Source organism: Melanotaenia boesemani, chromosome 17 (assembly GCF_017639745.1).
Source record: "Melanotaenia boesemani isolate fMelBoe1 chromosome 17, fMelBoe1.pri, whole genome shotgun sequence".
NCBI classification, from domain to species: Eukaryota; Metazoa; Chordata; class Actinopteri; order Atheriniformes; family Melanotaeniidae; genus Melanotaenia; species Melanotaenia boesemani.
The window spans coordinates 25,470,579-25,487,527 of record NC_055698.1 but is presented as its reverse complement, the minus strand read 5'-3'; the positions used below and the strand labels follow the sequence as shown (position 1 = coordinate 25,487,527).

At 43.3% G+C, this 16,949-nt stretch overlaps 1 protein-coding gene across 1 annotated transcript in view; it reads right to left on the bottom strand.

The window, feature by feature from the left end:
- LOC121656682 (C-type lectin domain family 4 member F-like) overlaps positions 1-16,949 on the bottom strand; it is a 781,688-nt gene that overhangs the window by 645,046 nt on the left and 119,693 nt on the right. The window contains exon 10 of the mRNA XM_042011801.1: positions 1,091-1,195. Within this exon, the coding sequence (XP_041867735.1) occupies positions 1,091-1,195 (105 nt within the window). The remainder of the gene's footprint in view (positions 1-1,090; positions 1,196-16,949) is intronic.

Below are 16,949 nucleotides of genomic sequence, written 5' to 3'. Positions count from 1 at the left end.
GTCATTGTTGGAGACCACTTTGTTTACATGCAGCCAGCCATGAAAGCAGTAGAGACGGAAAGTAGATGTCTACTACAGGACAGTAACCTCCTCCCCAGAAACAAGCTCAACCCAGTGGTTTCACATGTTACTGCAGTAAAATCTCCCCTTATCTCCATCAGAACTGAGGACGCTCTTCCTCGATAAGAGCACAATGTTCTGAAGGAACTAAAACAGTCCAGTTGACTTGAGACAACCAACACTGGATGTCATGACCTGGATGAATGAGAATCTCGAGACATCCAGTAATTATTCTTCTTAATTTGAACTTTTAAATCAAAACTGTTTTTCTTTTTCAGAGGCAGGTTTTTCACAATTATAACAAAGATTCTCTGACGGAAAACATATTAAACCAGGTCCATCTTTGTTATTTCCCATCTCCATTTTCTCTTTTCTAACCCAGACATTACAAATTTAATGTTCTGCAGCTTAATGATGTTCAGGATTAACAACTTAAAATTCTTCACACCTTATCAGTCATGAGCAGAAAGAAGTGATGCTGTTTTTAGATCAACAAAGCAAGTTTTAATCAATAAAACGATCAGTTGTTTCCAAAGTGACACCAGTGAGGTTCAGTTAGTTCCTGGAGTCATGCTGCCAAAATCGTAATCTGGCTCATCCTATTTTATAAATGTTAACAACTTTGTTTGTAATAACGATAAAAACAAGTTTCAAGGGAAGGAATCTGAATAAACTTATTTACAAATTGCCATATTGATAAATAAAGAGTTTACAAGAAAAGACAGTTAAATAAATTTTAATTGAAATATCAGATCAGAATTAATTTAATTTAAATTTTAAAATGACAGTTAATTAAACAGATTAAAACCATAGGAAAATCAACTTGTGTACAGTTTAATATTGCTGTTGTAGTTCCTCCAATCTGTGACCAAATTGCATGGAAACTTGTTTTGAGGTGTTTCCTTTTTATCATCTAGTATGTGAACAGGAGGAAAACTGTTCTGTAAAACTGTTCATTCTCAAGGTAAAACTAGATTCATGTCACATGTTCAGCGGTGATGTTATGTGTTAATTTTCAGTCTTCTCTCACCTTCAGTCTTGTTCTTCAGCTTCTTCATTTCATCCATTAACTGGTTGTGATTTTTACTCAGGATTTCATGACGGCTCTGCAGCTGACTGAAGTTAGTTTTCGTAGCTTTAAAACAACCATAGTTAAAAATGTAAAACATGACAATATTGAGGTAAATATTATGAAGTGTGATATTGGTGTTTATTCAGATAAAAATCTTTCTTACCGGTAAGTTTGGCCTGCAGCTGACTGTTACTGTTGTTCAGTTTGCTTATTTTCCAGGATACTGAAAAACAAACAACACAATCAGATACAACAGGAGTAATTTGCCCACCACAACCACTTGTGCTTTGGAGTTTTTTTGTCACCAGGTTGAAACAATCAGATACTTTAAACCCCTTTTGGTTCTTTACCACTGGATGCAGTTACCTGTCAGAACCAAGAAGAGACAACAGGCGCAGAGAAACTGGTGCACTAAAAACATTCTTTTAAAAAGACAAACATCAAAAAATGATTGACATGTTTGCTACAGCAGAACAGAAACCTTCATCAGCTGCCGTGGATGATGATGATGGTAGGAGCTGCAGTAAGCTGCACTGCTTTCACATCATTGAGGTTCTGTGCTGAGCAGTGTTGGTATTAACGTGTTACTAGTAACGTTACTGTAGCACCGTTACTGTCACATCCCCGACTTTGCCTGTGGATGTGTTTCTTTTTTGCTGCTGCATGTAGACACCCTGAGACGGGGTGGGGACTCCCTACTTCCTACACTTCACTCTTCCCGTCAGTGATTGGTCAACACCATGACAGATCCACCATCCCACCATCCTGTCGCCGTGATTGGATGCCATCCCTTTCAACCAGGACCAATCCAGGGGATTCCCTGTCCTTAAAAAGGAGCACTTGTCATCATTCGGGGCAGCTGTGTTCCTCTGGTGCACAGTTTGCCAGTTTGGGATTGTTTGAGAGACACTGGCAGTATTTGATCCCTTGTGGCTTGTAAGCCTTAGAATCCCTATTTTGCAGCTTTTGCAATTGAACTAAAAAGAAGAGACACTCTCAAGTTCGAGTAGTGGTTTTGAGTTTGGATTATTGGATTTATGTTTAATTGTATGGTTTTGTTTGATTGTTGAAGCCTTAAGGATAATTTGTGTTATGTTAGATTTAGGAGTTGGTAACTATCGATTTTGGTGGTAAGGTTAATTGTACTTGTTAATTGTAACATTGTACCGAATTAAGGACACCTTTTGTTATTTGTTACCGGATTTGATATACTACCTGAGATAAGGATACCTTTTGTTAATGATTTTGAGTTTGTTTTGTCAATTTGAACCCGTGTCTGTATAATAAATAATTGTGTATATCATTCGGATTGCCCGGTTCGTTTTGTTACCGACCCCGTCACCCCTGGTTACAGAGAGGGTCGTAAAATTTACTTTTTGTAACTACTCTTCTAATGAATCACACTTTAAATAAAGCAACTATGGCACGTTTGTTCGTTACTAGCTAAATTAATACATTTCAGCCAGCAGCTGTGATCTTCCTGTTTACAGCGGTGATGCAGCACAACATGAGCAGAGTTGAAAAGTCTTGTTGGGTTTATTTGTCTCTGCAATATTGTCAGGTTTTTGGGCTTGTTTTCTTAAGTGTAGTTGCTTACTCAGGCTTCCTCTGCTCCCTTTGTGAAACCCTCCTGATTCTCTCACAGTTGTCCATAAAGCAATAACCCCTGGATGTGGAACGGGACATGTGAACGCAACAGTAATTTTTTAGGACTAGTGTCAACAGACACACACATGCTCAAAATTTAACTTAACAGAGAGACGGTGACAATGCTGATGTAACAGACATCATAATGCACGACTGACAGGACTCTGCAAAAAATAGGTTTTATAAATTCATTTAAATTTGCACTTTGTGACAATCTTTATTGAAAATTTCTACTTTTTTTTTTTTTTTTTTTTTTTTAACAGTGTTACAGTGCTGAATACTCATCAGAAAAGTGAGCGGCAACTTTTATCATCACAAACGGACATTTGAGTTTTCCAGTGTGTTTCTGTATTCAGTTTCCATTACGCTGAAAACAACAGGTTTTATAGAGTTTTTTTCTACTTTGATGTTTCAGTGACATCCTAGGAAGGGGGGACTCAGTTATTGGTCATCTTCTCCAGATTGTCCACATTTACGAGAAGAAAGGTAAACCCACCTTCTCTGCTCAGTGTATGTCATGTCACAGAAGGAATGCTTCTTCGACTGTGAGAGAAAGTTACATTTGTTCAAATTCCGGAAGGAAACAGCAATGGGTGGAGTTTATTTTTGGAAACTGTTACGGCCACCGCTTATTGTTGGCAGCTGTGGCTCATTTTGCCACTGATTGCCAGTTCGGGAGGCTCTGTCTGAAGTGGCTGGAGCAGGCACACCTCCGTCCCCGCCCCTCTGATTGGCTTCTCTATGGACCAATCAGGCTGCAGCTTGTTAGAGGCTGAGGCTGAAAAGGCTGCAGCCGAAGTCAGTCAGGGGGGGAAGCTGGATTGGCACAGGCTGCTTCCCCTCACTTAGTCACTATGTGTGTGTTGTAGGAATGTGGCTGGTTAGCACAGGTGGCCACATCCCAAGTTGTGGTGGAACTTTTAGGTAGCAAAGCTACTGGGTGCTTGCTGTGCTTCGTTTGGGTGATCCGTTTGGTTGCCGACCATTTTGTGTTGTCCTGGGGAAGGACTTAATCATGGTTCGGTTTAAGTTGGATTCACCGTTTTACACCCAGTTTTGTTTAAGCTTTGGCTACACCGTTAGTTGATCTGCCACAGTGGGTGCTTTGTGTTTAGTTAGTGTTGGGCTAGATTAGTGTTTGGTTTTGGTTGTGACTTCTGTCACTTTAGTTTATGGATCTGCTGCTCTTTTGTTTGGTTTTAGCTTCACCGAGTCTTTGTACAGTCATTTGGTTTTCACTCGGTGGTTTTTGGTATAGGGTCTGGTATATTTCTTTCAGCAGGTCCGCTAACCCCAACACTCGTTCATTTTGTGTACGTTTTTGTTACAGGTTTTCACTCACCGTTCATGGGCTTTAATAAAATGGTTTTATTTTACTTTACCATCTGTCCCCAGCGCCATCTTTTGTTGCTCCCATTCATACCCCTACATTGGGTCGTAACAGGAACCAGCCACAGAGTTACACCAACGTTTGTATTTGTGACCGACACTTCACCGAAGACTACTGGATGAATAAGGGCCTGTACAATGAGGGATTTGCAAACAGGCTTTAGCTGAAAGGAGGGTCTGTTCCTACAATCAAGGACCGCGTTTCTGATCCTGAGCCACAAGCTGTAAGTAAAACCAAATTAGTTGTCTGTTTTGTTTTGATAGTGTGTCAGCAACGGTCAAACTAAAGGAATTAACCCACACTTACTTTACCTGATCGCTACCAGCAGGTAACACACCTGAAAGTTAGCGATCAACACCATAGATGGAAATGCTACAAACGTAACAACCAGGCTAAAAACACCCAGTTGATGAACCACATGAAGCAATAGATGTCCATGGCTAGTGGCTAGAAATCAGTGACGTGCGGTCAGGGGAGGCAGGTGAGGCAGATAAAGAGAAAAACATACAATAAATATTTATATTTTTCACTGATCTATGTTAAAATGCATTTTCAGTATGGCTCTAACACTTTTCTGACAAATATGAGTATTTACCAATCAAATCCAGTGCAGAAACCCTGGTGGAGGCACGGGCGAGCTGTGCCTCAGCTCAGACTGCGCCATCCATTACAAACTGGGTTGCATGACACGTGCCGTTTTCTGTTCCTCGGCATATCGCCAATATCAGCTTTACAGAAATATTTGTTATACACCATGACTCTCTACAATGTGTGTAATGTATTTAATGTATTTGTGAGAGAAATATTCCCGTTTATTGTACAATAAAGTGCAGAGAAAAGTCAGCAGGTGAGGCAAACAGTACTCTGCCTCACCTCAAGGGGGCGCACTCACACGCCAACACGGTGTGTCAGCGTTGCCAACTTAGTGACTTTTTTTTATTTGTTTTGTTTGTTTTTTAAAAGCAACTAGCAACAAATCTAGCGACTTTTTCAGTATTGGAGACTTTTGTAGACTGACGTATATGAAAGTAGTTTATTCTTTTCAATGAGGAGAGGGTGCTGCTGCGCAGGCCCCTCCCCTGTCCAAAAGCAACCAGAAGAGGCTTCTGGCAGCAGCAGCAGCTGTATTCAGAGCAGGAGATGATCACCTGTTTCATGACCAGGCTGAAAATGAAACGTTCAAAGCTGCTGCAGGATGATTTCGCGCTGGCTTACTGTCAGATATTAAAGTCTATTAATGAAGAGTGTGGAGGAAAACAAGTGTTGTGAAATGTTGCAGCCTCCTAATTAGAAAACAACCTACACTTAATAAAATTAAACTAGAATTAAAGAAAATATTAACCAAAGAATTTGTTTTACTTTTATTAGTTTTGCCTTTTTAAACATTTTTAGCTTGTCTTTTCATCCATTTTTGCCTTTCCCACAACATTCCTCTCCACAGCAGCCTTCATGTACCAGGCTATTATGCACATTAGATGTCATTTCGCGATTTCTAGCGACTTTTAGGACAGCCAGTAGCTACTTTTCTCACTGAAGAGTTAGTAATAGTGGGTGTGTGAGTGTAATTGAAAGAGGAATGCTGATAGGATATGAAGCATTACCAGTTGCATGCTGTTGAATGAATATTGAAATAAGATGCTCTTTTCAGTTCTTACAATTGTAAATCGGTGCCTCACCAACCATAAACTTCACCGCAATACAGCTAACTAGAGTGTAACAGCCCATAAAAAATGTTAGCAAATAGCATCATTACCTTACCTTGCTGCAGGTTACTGAGTTCCTGCGGGTTGTTAAACATGTACAGCTGTATGTTTTGTGTTGACATTGTGTTATGGCCCTGCTTGTCATAGACAGCTGAGGCCATTTGTGTGTTGATTAGTGGCAGCAGAGTGCTGCCCAGAGTGGCTAAGGCCTTTGTCCCCGCCCCTGTGTGACTGGCACCCCTCTGGACCAGTCAGGCTGCAGTCTACGGGGAAGCTCGGCTGAAAAGGCTGCAGCCGAGGCAGGTCTGGAGGGGGAGAAGCCAGAATGGCTCCGGCCGCTTTCCCCCTCATGTTGTGCACCGGGTGTGTGTGTGTCGCGACCACCTCCTTTCCACAATGGGTGCTTACAGTGTTTAGTTGTGTTAAGTTTACTTTGTGGTTGTTTTAGTGCTGGGCTAGGTTAGCGTTTTATTGTGTTGTGACGACGGTCATTAAATCTCATTCAATCACTGCAGCAGCGGACAACGTTGCTACACGCTGCTCATTCAAATAGACAACAACATCTTCTGGGAGTTGCTTTTTGAATTCTTCTAAGAGGATTAATTCTCTTACAGTTTCAAATGTGTTCACCTTACTTGATGAACACCAACGATCAAAGAGATTACGCTTCTCACGAGCAAACTCTACAAAACTCTGGGATTGTTCCTTTTTGTATTTTCTGAACTTTTGTCTATAGGCTTCTGGCACCAGCTCATAAGCTTTCAGTACCGTCGCCTTCACAACGTCATAACGCTGGCTGCTTAAAAGAGGGAGTGCTGCTACAACCTCTTGTGCTTTTCCCTTTAATCTGCATTGAAAAAGTAATGACCACCAGTCTTTAGGCCACTTTAACATGAGCGCTATTCTTTCAAATGCTGCAAAATAGCAGTCTACATCCCCATCCTCAAACGTTGGAACAGACGGTATAAATTTAGTGATATCAAAGGGACAAGACGAAGACGAGTCGCTCTGATGCCTTCCTAGGCTATCAGACGAACGAGTCAGGGACGGGTTGGATGCTTCCAGCTCCAAACGCCGTAGACGCACCTGTTCGTCAGCCTCGATTTCCATCATTCGGACCTCAAGCTGCATTTTACGCTGCTGAGCTCTCTCATTGGCTTCCATTTGCAACCTGGCTAATTTTACTCTCCACCGAGCATCAACTCGGGAGATTCCTGAGCTGCTTTCGGAGAGGAGTGGATCAAACTTAGGAAGAGTAACAGGTGTCGCTTCCCCGATATCTTCCTCTAGTGCCTCGCCCTCATCTCCAGCTGATTTCAGCTGTCCATCAAGCCCAGAGCCCCTAGGTCCCGCCTCTTCCAGCGGACCTGCCAGCACAGGCAATGCATCCGGAATGCCCATAGCTTCAGACATAGTGTCGCACAGGACACGTCTTTCCACTAGACCCTCAATAACAATCGCCTTCATGTCCTTCTTTAATATCTGTTTAGGTAAGAGGATGTCATAAGAGTCAGCAATCAACGCCAGATCATCCTTCCTACACAGATCTATCTGAGCCAGAGAAGGTTCCGCACGGAACGCCTCCAGATCAAATGAAGCCATGTAGAATGACGTAGCCTTTTGTCTTCTACAATGCAGATACTTTTACCACCATATAATTGAGAAAAGACCTTCCCAACAACAAAATCTCCCGGACGAGCCCCCACTTTGTTATGTCCCCTTCTCAGATCTAGGGGATCAGGGACGATAACAAACTGAAATGAACCAGACCAAAGGGAGGATATATAAAAATAACAATAATTTATTATACAAAAACCGGGTTCAAACAAACAAATAGGGTGTCCTATCCCAGGTTATATATCCTATCTGGTAACAAAAGAAACAAACAGCCAAACAAAAGGTGTCCTTAATTAGGTAAATTACCATTAACCAAAACAACAAACAGTCTTGTTAACCAAACTAACAAAAAACAATCTTCAACTCTTTAACGAGGATATCACAAAACAAACAAAAGATCTCCTAAATAATTTTAGGAGATAACGGTAAGTATTAGTGATGTGTCGGTCACGAACGATTCGTTCAGTATGAACTAATCCTTTATATGACTCGGGAGTCACGGGTCCTCTCAGTGAGCGATTCGTTCATTTTCATGCAGTACCTCCTCTCGTCACATGGCAGGCAGCTGCATAAACTCAGTCAGTAGGTCAGGACAGGAAACAGAAATGATTCGTTCAGGACTCGCTCAGGTCCGTCCTCAGGTCCTCGTTCTTTTGTCACGTGATAGCCAGGCTGCTCAGGCATTTGTGACAGACAGCTCGGGCTGCACGGTCTCGTTCTCGGTCTCGTTCTCGTTCATCATTCAGGCTGTTTGGCGAGCAGTACGTTCGCTCTCAGATTGGTCTCTCTAATTCTTCTCTCTGTCACGTGACAGGCAATTCGGTCTCCGAATGGGTCTTCCTTCGTTCGTTCACAGCTCAAGCTGTATCAAGGTCAGCAGTACGTTCGCTCTCGGCTCGGTCTCTTGTTCATTTGTCACGTGATAGCTACCGAGTCACTGTTGCGCTGTTAAACAATGGCAGGGAGGATGTAGGACACAAATCACTTTATTGTGGTGTGTATTTGCTTCCCTACGTTTTCACATGGTTTGAATTGCTTGTGGCATTACCAGTAGTTTTGTTGCCTTCAGTATTTACTGCTTGAGAATCGAGGACTTTTTTACAACACCACCTGCTGTAAAAATGAATGACATTACTCGTTCAAGATTCGTTCACTTTACTGTTCGAGAGTAAAAGACCTGGGTTAGTGAAAAGAGTCGAACTTTGCATCACTACTAAGTATTTATATTACTTCGGTCTGTTTATGAGTTCTGCTGGTGTTTCTATGACAAAGACATGTTCCCAACATCTACTCCCGGCAGTTAACCAATCAGAACCGTCTCTCATCAGGGGGAGGCGGGGCTTTGGGCAGAAAAGTCTCATTCTGCTATTCTGATCTCAGAGGTCGATATAAAAGAAAGGGGTATGTGAAATGCCAGACTAATTCCTGGCCCCGTGGACTCACATATTGAAATAAATTAGCCTGAAATGAGCCTGAAAATTTTCAAATACTCATTCTAAATAGCCATAATTTCATTTTAATCTTGTGAAGAAAGAAAAATCACTATCATACATTTGGATTTAACTGTCCGTGCTTTCCTTACCATCTTTGTAACATCTGGTGGTCGCCTTTGTAACATGCTATATTAAACTCACATTGTCCGCTAGATGGTGCTCTAGCTGCATGTTCTATACTGTTCTGACTAATAGTAGAAGATCCCGCGAGACTTGGGAACGGGACACCGGAAATAGAGGAATAACAAACGGAGACTACTGAGATCGACGTGGTGTTGTGATTATTCAGTTTATCGTCACAGAAGACGGAAACAATACATGGTGTCAGAAGCGGCGGACGTTACGCCGACCCGTCATCAGAAGAAATGGATGCATACGGTGTTCCTGCTCCACGGATGGACTGGGATTCCACCAACTTGCCCGAGGCATGGCGGCGCTTCAAACAGCACGCGGAGCTGATGTTTACCGGTCCCCTGCGAGAGAAAGAAGAAGCGGATAAATGCAGCTATCTCCTTTTGTGGATTGGAGAAAAGGGACGAGATGTATATAACACGTGGACGCTCGCGGCAGATGAGGCCAAGAAACTCAAAACGTACTACGATAAGTACACAGATTACATCACGCCCAAAGCAAACCCCATTTATGCAAGATACAAGTTTCATGAGAAGATGCAGGGTGAGGATGAATCATTTGATCAGTTTGTGACTGAGTTAAAACTGCTTATTAAGGATTGCAATTATCCAAACAGTGATGAAATGGTGAGGGATCGCATTGTATTTGCTACGAATTCACCTCATGTTCGTGAGAAACTTCTCAGTCAAGGCGCAGAGCTCACACTGGATAAAGCTATAGATATAGCAAGGTCCCATGAGCTAGCAAAGCAGCAGTTGAACAGGATGAGTCATGCCAGAGACCAGGAGTCCATTCATGCCATCGGTAGAAAGCCACATTGGCCAGATAAGCAACAGAGACTTAATAAACACAAGGAACATGCTACTGCAGTACGTAAGACATGCAGTTATTGTGGAGGGCAACACAATGCCAAAGATGTCTGTCCAGCAAAGGGGAAACAGTGCATGAAATGCAAAAAGATGAACCACTTTGCCAGAGCATGTAAATCAAAACCAGCCTCACAGTCAGGTCCCCATCGCCAGTCGGTCCACACTGTTAGAGAGAACACGGAGACTGTCGAAAAGGACACAGATGATGAACAGAGTTGCCTGTACATTGACAGCATCACAATTGAGAACGAAGGCGAAAATAATGAGCAAGCATATGCAGATATAGAGCTAGGCTCTCCTCCACAGAAAGTGAGATTTAAAGTAGACACTGGCGCACAGGTAAACACGATTCCAGTTAACATCTTTCAGACACTTTTCCAGGATGTGACACTCAAGCCAGCAATACGCAAGCTTACAGACTACGGAGGACATGCACTCAGTGTCAACGGCAAATGCAAATTAAAATGCAAACACAAAACCAACATATTAACATTGGACTTCCATGTTATTAATACAAGTGCCCCGCCCGTTTTGGCGATGAAAGCTTGCCGTGACCTGAACCTGATAAAGATTGTAATGGCTGTGACCGAAGAAGGAGGCAAAATGCACAATGACTCTCAGAGCATACTAGAGGAGTACGCTGATGTGTTTCAGGGCATAGGAGAATTTCCAGGCAAATGTCACTTCACTGTCGATCCAGACATACCCCCCACGGTCTGCCCACCACGCAGAATCCCTATTGCTCTGCGAGAAAAACTTAAAGATGAGCTCGACAACATGGAGAGGGACAACATCATATGTAAGGTCACAGAACCCACAGACTGGGTAAACGCGCTTGTCGTCATAGAAAAGCCAAAAACAGGCAGGCTTAGAGTGTGTTTAGACCCCAGACCCCTCAATAAAGCCATCCAGAGACCCCACTACCCCTTACCCACTTTGGAGGATGTCACCACAAAGCTTGCTGGAGCAAAATACTTTAGCGTCCTAGATGCTAGGTCAGGCTATTTGGCCATTAAACTGAGTCACGAATCATCAATGTTAACAACATTTAATACAACGTTTGGTAGGTACCGGTTCCTCAGACTACCATTTGGCATTATCTCGGCTCAGGATGAGTTCCAGCGTCGTGTGGATGAGACCTATGAAGGCCTCAACGGTGTGGCAGCCATCGTTGATGATGTACTGGTCTTCGGAAAGACCAAACAGGACCACGACCGTAACCTGAGAGCCATGCTACAACGCAGCAGAGAGAGAGGTGTAAGGCTAAACCCCGAAAAGTGCATTATCTGCGTAACAGAAGTCAGTTACTTTGGTCACATACTGTCGCAGGAGGGGTTAAAGCCAGACCCAAACAAAGTGAAGGCTGTCCAAGAGATGCGGCCACCGCAGAACAAGGCTGAGCTGGAAACTGTGCTGGGAATGGTTAATTACCTAGCAAGGTTTGCTCCCCACCTGTCAGAGATCAACGCACCTCTACGACAGTTGCTAAAACACGACAGCGTTTTTGTGTGGGACGCCAACCACGACAGATCCTTCCAACAGATGAAAGAGCTCGTAACCCGTCAGCCAGGCCCAGTTCTCACCTATTTCGACCCCCAGAAGGAGCTGCGACTTCAGGTGGATGCTTCTAAAAGTGGCCTCGGGGCAGTCATGCTGCAAGATGGCAAACCAGTTGCCTACGCATCTAAGTCACTCTCCAATACCGAACAGAACTATGCTCAGATAGAAAAGGAGCTATATGCTGTACTTTTTGGGTGTAAGCGTTTCCATGACTACATGTATGGCCGACAAGTGACTGTGGAATCAGACCACAAGCCGCTGGAGTCAATACTAAAAAAACCACTAGCAGCGGCACCACCACGGCTACAAAGGATGATATTACAATTACAGAGGTACGACATCAGTATCATCCACCGGCCTGGAAAGGACATTCCAGTAGCTGATACACTATCACTGAAATCTATAGAGTACTCTGATAAAGCTCTATGTGAAGGGATGGAGGATCGTGTGCATACAGTCATCAGCAACGTTCCCGTTAGTGATCAGAGACTGACAGAAATCAGGGACACAACATGTCAAGATCCACAATTCATCACCCTGAGAAAAGTCACATTAGATGGCTGGCCCAACACAAGATCACAGTGCCCACCCATCATCCAGGAGTTCTGGAATTATCGGGATGAGATCTCGGATATTGATGGCATCATGTTCAAGGGTGAGAAAATCATCGTTCCCCGTAAGCTCAGAGAGAACATGATAGAACGTATCCACTCCAGCCACATGGGTGTTGAAAAAAGCAAAAACAGAGCCAGAGACCTCCTATTTTGGCCTGGTATGGGTAAGCAGATCGAGGCAGCAGTAGGAGCCTGCAGCATATGTCAGGAGAGGCTCAGTGCAAATCCTAAAGAGCCCCTGCTGTCACATCCCATACCAGAAAGACCATGGCAAGTAATAGGCACTGACCTATTTACCTGGAACTCCAGAGACTACATAGTCATCGTGGATTACTACAGCAGATTCTTTGAGTTGGAGAGACTTTACAGCTGTACTGCAGCAGCTGTGATTTCCAAACTCAAGTCCACCATGGCCAGACATGGCATTGCTGAGACGGTGATTAGTGACAATGGAGCATGCTACAGCTCAGGCGAGTTTCAGCTCTTTGCAGAGACATGGGGTTTCACTCACATCACTAGTAGCCCCCATTACCCACAGAGCAACGGCCTTGCAGAGAAAACTGTCCAGACAGCCAAGCGCATATTGGATAAAGCCAAAGCCGAACAAAAGGACCCCTACCTGAGTCTGCTAGAGTATCGAAATACCCCAGTAGACAACCTGAAATCCCCTGCACAGCTGCTCATGAGCCGGAGGCTTCGCTCCATCCTTCCTGCAACAGCCAAACACCTACAGCCACAAATCATATGTCAACAAACCGTGCGCGAGAGGAGAGAAAAATGCCAGCAACGCCAGCAGACCTACTTCAACAGAACGGCCAGACCTTTACCTCATCTACTTCCAGGCACGCCTGTCCGTTTCCGCCAGCAGGATGGTTCCTGGAAACCAGCTACTATCACACGCTCTGCAAACACCGCCAGGAGCTACCACATCACCACCAGCTCAGGTCAGACTTACCGACGTAACCGGCGGCACCTCAGGGAGAGCAGAAGCGATGACGCAGCAGATGCGAACATCAGACCGCCGGAACCCACCTCTAACATCACCCCAGCTACACACCCTGAATCTGCAGAACTGCCAGATTCGAGCACTACACCAAACAGCTACACAACTCGATCAGGTCGTGTTGTCAAGCCAAGGCAGGTCCTTGACCTGTAGCCATTGTTAAAGGGTGTAGGCGGATCGCTGCCCTATATATACATACAAAAAAAAAAAAAAAATTTGTTTGAAAATGGCAGAATTGTTTTCTATAAAGATGCTCTGTGAATGAAAAAAAAAAAAAGATTTTTGGTGTTGTTGGAAAGGTGTACTTACTCAAAGATTGTGATATTTGAGATTCAACTGTTCCTGTTTTACTGAAATTCACTAGGTATACCATGTTCTGTTAGCTGATATGTCATCCAGCATGCAAGGATGTACCGCTACTTCATTGACAATACATTTAAGCTTGAAAAAAAAAAAAAAAAAAAAAGAAGGGAAATGTAACATGCTGTATTAAACTCACATTGTCCGCTAGATGGTGCTCTAGCTGCATGTTCTATACTGTTCTGACTAATAGTAGAAGATCCCGCGAGACTTGGGAACGGGACACCGGAAATAGAGGAATAATAAACGGAGACTACTGAGATCGACGTGGTGTTGTGATTATTCAGTTTATCGTCACAGAAGACGGAAACAATACAGCCTTTTGCTTTGTGCATGACTGGTGAGAGACTCTGGGGTCATTCAAAATATTTCCATCTGTACATTCAGTGTATAAAAATACAAGTCCTCACAGCGTATTATGACTCCAGCCAGAATCAGATGATACATCACTCCCAGGAAAACCTTGAAAACTGTAACATGGCTTCTATTCACAGCTTGAAGGTTCTTCTGGTCGTTGTTTTCTACAGAATCCAAACACACAGAGAAACCATTATCTCTTTTTTAAGGGATTTTTCTGAGATTGTGTTTTTTCTACACTGAGCTGAATAATGAATATTTGAAATGATTATGATTCATATAAGTTAAGCTGTGTTTGGGCTGAAGTTACAGGAACTAAAACGGATGATAAATTATGGAGTTCAACTGAGAAGTTTAAGTGTTTAACTTCACAAATGGGTACAATATTGTTTTTTAACTTCATGTTTAGCTATTTTTAATATTTCCTGCTTACCGGGTCTTTGTAAGCTGAGATCAGAGTGCTGCTCTCCATCGTCTAACATCTCCACCTGTCTTTGTTCTCTGCCTCCTTCATCTTCATGGGTCCTTGTCCTGTTTTTCACTCTCAGATCTGGCTCAGGGTGAAGTTCAGCAGACATCTTGCTGACAAATAACTGATCTGACTTCAGTGTCTGTTCTTTTCTTTTGGTGTTGTGCAGCTTTCAGTGTGAACTTTGAGGAAGTGACAGTACAGACCACGGTGTCATTTATAAAAATACTTATGCATCAGTATTCACTGTGAAACAGTTGGTTTGTCCAAACTCCTAACTGGGTCTGTATAAATACAAAAGTTTGCTTGTAAATTTCATATATTGTGAATGGAGAAATGCACAAATTACACTTTATTCAGCAGCAACACGATGCATCTAGAAATCTATATATGTTACTGGTTTATAGTTTTAATAGTTGAAGGAAGAGCTTCTGACACAGGAAATGGTTTGAATGAACTGCTGACTTCCCCTTCTTGAGGCCCAGACAGGGCAAGTCAATTTTATTTGTGTTGCACATATGAATGCAATTCAGTGTACTTGACAGTAGACAATGCAGAAACATTTAAAATCATATTAAGACATAATTAAAAAATCATGATGAAATATAAAACATATAACTAAATTTAAACAAATGCAAGCAGCAGTCTAGAAAAATTAAAAGATACAGAACAGATTTCATGCATAAGCACATAAAATGTTTTGAACCTGGATTTAAAAGAGTCTACATTTGGTGAGAGTTTAATCTCCACCGACAGTTTGTTCTACTTGTTCATTGTTGAATGACGATTAATGAAAACATTAACTTCCTGCTTTGCTCTCCCTTCTCACCACCACCAGCACCACAGACAGTCTGCCTGATGACCTCAACACATTTTACACACAGTTTGAGACCTCCACCCCCCACACAGAGAGGAGGCTCTCAGACACCTGGACAGCAACACACCCCTCCACCTCACCAGTCGTCTTATCAGCCCAGGTTAACAAAGCTCTGAGGATGATCAACCCTCACAAAGCGGCAGGGCCAGACAACATCCCTGGATGAGCCCTCAGAGCATGTGCCAACGAGCTGGCAGACATTCTCACCTCCATATTCAACCTCAGGAGAACTGTTCCATCTTGCTTTAAGACCACTACTATTGTACCCCTCCCCAAAAAGCTGTCTGAATGAATACAGGCCAGTAGCACTCACTCCAATCATTATGAAGTGCTTCTAGAGAGTGGTGCTGACCTACATTCAGAGATTCTTACCAGACACACTGGACCCCCTGCAGTATGCCTACAGGTCCAACAGGTCCACCTCAGACGCTGGTGCTGCAGCCCTGCACATCTCCCTCTCACACCTGGAGAGTAAAGACTCCTACATCAGGATGCTCTTTACTGACTACAGCTCAGCATTCAAAGGCAAAAGAGAAACATTTCTTTGGACTAATGAAGAAATTGAGCTTCTTCAAAAAATGCTTGACTACAAAGGATAAAAAACCTGAGAAAGGGTGGATTGGGAATCGGCACGTGTTTGTCACATTGACGTCATATCCTGTAGTTGTGCGGCTTCACTGTCTGCACAGTACTCCAGACGGCAGAGGACTCAAACCTATCCACTTTGGTACCTGGCTTAAGACATGGTCGGTTTCATGGAGGTTAATCACTGGCTTCGTGGGAATAAGAGGGTGCTTTGCTACAATACTTTTGTGGTTTTGCTGCAATCCGGCGTCGTGGGGATGGCCCCTCAGTCTGTCAGGATTGGGAACAGGACTTCAGCCAGCATCATCACTAACACTGGCACACCACAGTGGGTGTGTCCTCAGTCCCATCCTCTACACCAGTGGTATTCAACTAAAATTTAAAGAGGTCCAGTTAGAGAAAAAATTTTGGAGCCAAGATGTGGGAGATCATAATTTCTACACACGCATATATATATATATATATATATATATATACTGCTCAAAAACTAAATAAATAAAGGGAAAACTTAAACGACACAGTGTAACTTCAAGTCAATCACACTTCTGTGAAATCAAACTGTCCACTAAGAAAGCAACACTGATTAATAATCAATTTCAAATGCTGTTGTGCAAATGGAATAGATAACAGGTAAAAATTATAGGCATTTATTAAGACATCCCCAATAAAGGAGTGGTTCTGCAGGTGGTGACCACAGATTATATCTCAGTCCCTATGCTTTCTGGCTGATGTTTTGATCACTTTTGAATGCTGGCAGTGCTTTCACTCTAGTGGGAGCATGAGACGGAGTCTACAACCCACACAAGTGGCTCAGGTAGTGCAGCTCATCCAGGATGGTACATCAATGCGAGCTGTGGCAAGAAGGTTTGCTGTGTTTGTCAACGTAGTGTCCAGAGCATGGAGGCGCTACCAGGAGACAGGCCAGTACATCAGGATACATGGAGGAGGCTGTAGGAGGGCAACAACCCAGCAGCAGGACCACCACCTCCGCCTTTGTGCAAGAAGGAACAGGAGGAGCACTGCCAGAGCCCTGCAACATGAGCTGGCAGCTGCGGCTCATTCTGCCGCTGATTGCCTGAGTCAGAGCTCTGTCTGGATTGGCTGGATTCCAACACACCCCAGTCTCCTCCCCTCTGATTGG